Source organism: Oryzias melastigma, linkage group LG13, assembly GCF_002922805.2.
Source record: "Oryzias melastigma strain HK-1 linkage group LG13, ASM292280v2, whole genome shotgun sequence".
NCBI lineage: Eukaryota > Metazoa > Chordata > Actinopteri > Beloniformes > Adrianichthyidae > Oryzias > Oryzias melastigma.
The window spans coordinates 33,098,180-33,104,765 of NC_050524.1; the positions used below are offsets into that span (position 1 = coordinate 33,098,180).

The 6,586-nt window shown below is 37.9% G+C and overlaps 1 protein-coding gene across 1 annotated transcript; it reads right to left on the reverse strand.

The window, feature by feature from the left end:
* Positions 1–911: 911 nt before the first annotated feature.
* Positions 912–6,227, reverse strand: LOC112142054 (dehydrogenase/reductase SDR family member 13). The gene is made up of 5 exons (XM_024265290.2): positions 6,048–6,227; positions 5,829–5,947; positions 5,610–5,733; positions 1,838–2,164; positions 912–1,705 (listed from the first exon to the last, which is right to left on the reverse strand). Exons 1-5 carry the CDS (start codon positions 6,172–6,174, stop codon positions 1,446–1,448), a joined length of 957 nt encoding a protein of 318 aa, XP_024121058.1. The 5' UTR covers positions 6,175–6,227; the 3' UTR covers positions 912–1,445.
* Positions 6,228–6,586: the final 359 nt, after the last annotated feature.

Genomic DNA, 6,586 nt, shown 5'->3' on the forward strand with positions numbered 1-6,586 from the left:
AATGTATCATATGAGTTACAAATCAAGAATTACGCACAAACTAATCTAACATTATGCTTGCATAAATTAAGGTGATACTTATTTCTCTCCATACACGTGCTCTCCTGGTCTCGCCCTTTAGCCAAATTTTAGAGCCCTTTGTGGCCCACAAGTCAAAAAGTTTGCCCACCCCTGATCTAGATGGAGTAAAAAGCTGAGTACCTGATATCAAACAGCTTCATCTTAAAACTTTGCTTGGGATGGAAATGGATTAAGCAAACTCCTCCTTGGGCACTTCATCAATGTAATTATATCTATATAGATATATAAAATTTCCCTTTTGAATGAGTAATAATGAAATGACTAGAAACACATTTCTTATTAGTTTGATATGTATGACCACAAAAATGAAGACAACAGTAAAGACAACCAACCTCATAATGTTGTTCCATTCTTCCACAATGCTACAAGAAGTGAGTAGCAGAAGCATCAATCAATTGAGTTGTAGGCATTGTGTGTTAATAAATCAAAACAAAAATGAGTAATAAAGCTGAAACTTTAGGGTCAGAAAAATCTTCTCTGTATGGAGACCCTCTAAAGACAAATTGGTTCTCATTTTCCATCATGTATTTTCTGGAGAGAACACAATCTTTGCCCCAACCAACGTCATTCTTTCACTTGAATATATTTCACACAGAATGTACCTCTAAAAACGATTGAATAATTGTTATTTTAATCCCAGTGATTAACTAATATGACAAAGAACAATAGAAAAAAACCCTCAAGTTTACTCATTCATCTTTTAACTATTTTTCAGTGCTAATTATATCATATTTAGGTCTGTTTTTGCTGCTCTGACAATTGCAAACATTAGCCATTGGTAGTGTGATAAACGTAGTGGATATTTTAAATAAAAACCACAGTAAGACATGTTCTCAGGAAGATTGCTTTATTCATTAAATAGACATCACTGTCTGTGCAGTGGCTCTCTTGTCAATACTAACAAAAACGCAGAACTTACAGGCAGAATGGAAAAACTAAACGGTTAAAACTCAAAGGAGTTAAACCAAAAAATGAAATAAAACAAAAACAATCAAACTGCAATAGAAAAATGAATTAAGACGCAAGAAAATAATTAAAAAATACAAGAGTCTAAACCAAGCTAAAGGTTGAGGTTTAAAAGGAAGAAATGGCAAGCACTGACAATAATGACAAAAACAGAATGTAATGGACTACAGACAAAAAAAGGATAATAAAGAAAACAAATATTTGTTTTTGACATGAAAGATTGTTTCAGAAACCATGTCCACAGCAATCATGCTATGAAGGTTTGATCATCCCAGATTGAATTTTTCTATATTTTTCACTTGTCCTTGGTTAAAAAAATGTCTAAAAGAACTGAGTGATGTTTTTGTGTGGTTAAAACCTAGCGACATAAATGAAAAGTCATTCAATTAATAGTTTTTCTAAGCCAGCCCACACATTCTCTCACTGAGCTCCCACAGTTTCTTTGCTGCGGCATCATCCTTGGCTTTGGCGTAGACTTCCCTCACGGTGCAGTTAGAGAAGTAACGCCCAGAGAGATGCTCAATGTCTTCCTGAAGAGCACAGTGCAGGGTGGTCTGGCATCCCTGCTCAGCATTCTTAAAGAAAAAGATACTTGCGGATGTCAGGACCATTTGCAGAATTGAGCCGGCATTTCTTTGGAGCTCTGTGCTGATTGCTCCTACAAAAAGATAAAGCAGGTTTTGTAATATAGAACAAATAACTATAATTGTCATTCAAAAGGAAATGAAAACACTGTAAGAAAAGCATGTTGCCATTGTTTCTGGTCATGAATTGAGTGTTGAGCACTGACCTGGGTGAAGGGCGTAACAGGAGACCTTAGTTCCATGGAGTCTTTTAGCCAGTTCGTGGGTAAAGAGAACATTGCACAATTTGCTGTCACAATACATCTGGAGGGCGTCCCGTGTTGATGTCCCCACTCCCAGAGCTTTGTGGGTGTTCAGACAATCAAAGTTGATTTTCCCAGCATTGTGAGCTGAGGATGACACATTCACTATCCTGCTGGGTCCACACTCTTTGAGTCGTTCCAATAACAGGTTTGTCAGCAGAAAATGTCCGAGGTGGTTAACACCAAACATCATCCCAAATCCATCCTCAGTACGACCCTGCATGTAAACTCCTGCAATCAAACATTGAAAAGCGTTATTGTCTCACAGTTTGTAGAGTTCACACACCTTGACTTCATGTAACCGGACAGTGACTGTCCATTTAGCAAGAATGACAGGATTCGAATAGTGTAAACTCGTGCAGCGTTCTTCTACCTTCCTTGAAGGCCTAAAGTGCTTTCACAGTCACAGACACATTCAAACACTGATGGCAGCTCCACTGCTAAACACTAGTGCCAACGTTCCATCACAGGCAATGTGGGGCTCAGCGTCTTGCCTAAGGACACTTCAACACATGGTGGGAATCGAACCCGCAATCCTCCAATCAGGAGTCGATCGCCCTACCACTGCACCACAGCTGCCCCTTCAAAGTTTAGAAGCTGCTTGTGTCATTTCTGTTTTCAAATATATGCAATTCTTTCATCCTTGGACCGTTGCTGACCTTTCCTCCATTTAGGATGTTCTGTCTGCTTCATTCAGTTGGAATCACCGTACTCCAACTGTGACCAGGAGGCCCAACACACTCAATCAACCAGTAAACCATGTGATCCTGGCAGCACACAGAGATGTTTCTGCAGCACCCAGCACCTGAAACGGTCATTTCTTCAGGTCTGCTCACAACACACTTTACAACCACAGATGGTCTATTTTGAGCTATGTAGCTAAGTTTCCATAGGACAGTATAATATTCTAATAACCCCCATACCCGGGGGCCAGTTCCGGCCCTCCGGGTAATTCTGTCCGGCCCTCCAGATAATTTTTTTTACTAATGGCCCGATGTTATCTTGTGCTTTTTTCTAACATGTATAATTTTGACAAAATATATTTTTATGGACAGTAAAACATCAAAAGTTATTTAAGGTTTAAGTTGATTTATTCTGGAATAATATTCCTGCCTTTTTATTATTCATAATTATGTTAAAAAGTTACGGTTTTAAAAATTGGCATTCTGCTAGCTTTTTGGACTATTTTTACATTTACTAAGATTTTTTGGTTGTTTTGCAGTTTAGCTAATATTTACACACTAACTGTTTTGGCTAATTTAGGCTTTTTTCAGTTTTTAGGATATTTTGAAGTTTAGCTATTTTTTCAGGTACACGCTAGCTGTTTTGGCTAGATTAAGTTTTTTTTAGACTAATTAGGCATTTAGCTAATATTTTAGCTGGCTATCAACTTCGGTGTTTTTAGCTATCAGCACTAGCATCTTCAGCAGCCAAATTCAGCTTACAGCATTCACACTAGTATAATCACAGGTAATGCTATATATCTAGTTCACAATTATGTTAAAAAAGTTATGGTTTTAAGGTTTTAAAAAATTAGTTTTAGAGTGTTCAGTAAACGTTTATCCTGTTTGGCCCACGACTAAAGTGTGTTTTGGATTTTGGCCCCTTGTGTGATTGAGTTTGACACCTCTGTCATGACCCAACAATTACAAACATTTTACTTAAAAAATAAAATAAAAATTCAGATCCAGAATTGTACATTTTTTCTAAATAATCCGTGTCTTCAAAAGATAAAACAAAAATGTATTTAAAGAGCTAAATGTATTAAATAATGTAGGGCTAATTACAGGGAGAGATTTCAAAAACTAGACATTACATTAGAATTCTTTTTTCTTGGTCTGCTGTTGCCCAGATGGTAAAAGGTCACTGACAAAGGCAATGGTAGCAATGTACACCTGCTCAGTGGCCTTGTGGTAGAGTGTCCGCCCTGAGAATGGAAGGTCGTGGGTTCATATCCCGGCCGAGTCATACCAAAGACTCTAAAAATGGGACCCAGTGCCTCCCTGCTTGACACTCAGCACTAAGGAGTCGGACTGGGGGGTTAAACCACCAAATGGTTCCCGAGCGCGGCTGTGTCTGCAGCTCACCGCTCCCCCAGGGGATGGGTCAAATGCGGAGAACAAATTTCACACACCTAGGTGCGTGACAAATAGTGGGACTTTAACTTTAACTTTAACTTAAACCAGGGGTTGGAAGCCTTTATCACTGAAAGAGCCATTTGGGTCGATTTCTCACTGACCACAGCCCAGTAAGAGCCTTTAGAAAAATACAACTTTGTATTTATGTTACTGTCATTTTATGAGAAATATAAATACACCATTATCTTTTGGCTAGATAAAGAAAAATTTAAGAGAAAATAGATTTTTTTTTCCCCAAATATGAAACAGTTTATAACTTTTAACAGTGGTTCACTAGACTTCCTTTCAAAATAAAAGACTTCCTGTGTCACATAGGATCATCTCGATGGAGCAAATCTAGTGATAGGTAGTGTAATGTCAGCAATGAAATAACAAACATTTTATCTTTAAAAGTTTGTGGTGGTTCTTAGCCAGAAATGCATAAATCTAAATTTCTAATTAACTGTATTTTTTGAACCATGAAGCACATTAAAACACTAGAATTTGTCTAAATGTTTAGTTCTGGATTATCAAACCACTTTGGCTGCTGTATTCCGTTGTTTGTTTGTTTTCTTTTACTTTACTTTACAGTGACTTTTTTAAACTAAAAGCTTATATTTTTCTTTAACCAGAGAGCCACAATGGAGGGGCAGAAGAGCGAAATGTGCCTTTGGAGCTGCAGGTTGCAGGCCTCTGATCTAAACTCACAAACATGCAACGCCACAGAACACAAACCGCATAGACACACAGAGCACTTTAAAACGTTGGGACTTTTGATGCATTTCAGACTGGTACATTTGAGTTACACAGGCAGTTAGCACTCTGCTTCCCATCTTCTATTATTATTATTTATTAGTAGTCCAAAGTACTGAACCCCTAAAGGAAAATTGATCTAAAAAAATTGAAGTACATTTTTTTCTCCGGAAATTGAAATAATATTAATAATAAATCTGGTTAGTAACGGATGCGCACTAGATAGTAACTGGAGCTTATCAATTAGTACCAGAACATTTTTTTACGGAGCCCCTAAGTATTTTTAGAAAAACATTTTTTGTTTATTTTTTTTTCCCCCTTGATGTCCCTTCAGGGGATCCATACCAAGGCAATAAGCAGCAAAAAAAAAAAAAATAAAATAAAATAAAAAAAAAACTTTTATTCTTTTTTTTTTTCCTTTTTTGGGTAGTTAAAGGGTTGAACAATTTTGAATATTCAAAATTGTTGAGTTACGTGACTAACTTTGAGCAGTTTGTGTCGTCCGGTATAACTCTGAAACTATTAACTAGTGCTACTGAACACTATATATTCACTGCATAGCTTGACCTCTGCTGTCTTCTCAGGCGTGTTTATCCAGTTGCTGCTGTGCTGCATGTTTACAGCAGTATGTAATTAACAATGCCTTTGTTCTAACAGGCATGTGTGAAACTCAGTTAGCCAGCATTTACATTTTACTAGCCGAAAAAATTACAAGTAAAATAAAACTAAAGACAAGCATTAGCCTATAGTCAGGGGTTTCTAGTACCCCCATGGAAAATTCTTAAAAAAAAAGAAAGTTGTCAAACCTGCATTGTTGATAAGGATGTCCAGTCTTGGTTCAGTCTTTAGAAAGTTCTCAGCAAAATTGCGAACAGACTTGAGGGAGCCCAGATCCAGCTGCATGAACAGAACCTGATTGCTGCCTGTGACCTGTGAAATTAAGGATAAAACTCAAGATGAAACTCACTACAAAATCATTTGAATCCTCTTTGCTCCAACTCATCGTCTGTTTTTGTGATTCTCACCCTTTTAACTTCCTCAAGAGCTGCCTCCCCTCTTTGCTTTGAGCGGCAGGCCAGAATCACTCTGGCTCCTCTTTTAGCCAGATCTATGGCTGATGTTTTGCCAATCCCTGTGTTGCTTCCTATAAAAGAAAACCTGATTCTGAAAAGCCTTTCCATGGAGATCTACACCATAGCAGAAAAAGCAGTACAACATCGCTAGAGTCAGCAATCTTTACTCACCCGTCACAATCACGGTTTTCCCATGCAGGTTTGCATTGCTTTTGCATCTCTTTCCTTTAACCACAATATCATGGAAAGTGTAAGCTACTGCTGCAAGAGCACAGATGACCAGTAGAAAGGTACACATGATTCCTTCCTATAAACCAGTGGCTTACTGCCTCTGTCGAGGCAGGCGGATCAATTTAAACCCATCGGCTTGCCTGCTTCCTGAATGGGAGGGACTACACTCCCTTTTCATCAGGCTGACAAACTGGAATTTTCTCAAGGCTTTAAGGTTAGGCAGAGACTCGGGCTGCAGCTCTGGTTGTTATGCAACTACTAAGGAACTATTCAACTTTGCTCTATATTTTAAAGGGAAGTGGACAAGAAAAGAATTTAGTGCATCCATTGTAGTTTGACATTTCATTCAATTAAACTGAAGTCAAAAGTACATTTGCCAATTAGTAGATTTATTTCTCAGCATTATCAGCTAATTCAAGCTGCAGCAGAACTCCGAGCTGATGTCTGAGCAGTTGCTGTAGGAGTTTGACATGTTTCTT

Bases quoted from the DNA above. Each gene is read 5' to 3' on its own strand.
- LOC112142054 (XM_024265290.2), bottom strand. From the start codon at position 6,174: ATGTGTACCTTTCTACTGGTCATCTGTGCTCTTGCAGCAGTAGCTTAC. The intron at 5,948-6,047 runs GTGAGTAAAGAT...TTTCTTTTATAG, and splicing joins GAAAACCGTGATTGTGACGG to GAAGCAACACAGGGATTGGC. The intron at 2,165-5,609 runs GTTTGACAACTT...GTTTGATTGCAG, and splicing joins CATCCTTATCAACAATGCAG to GAGTTTACATGCAGGGTCGT.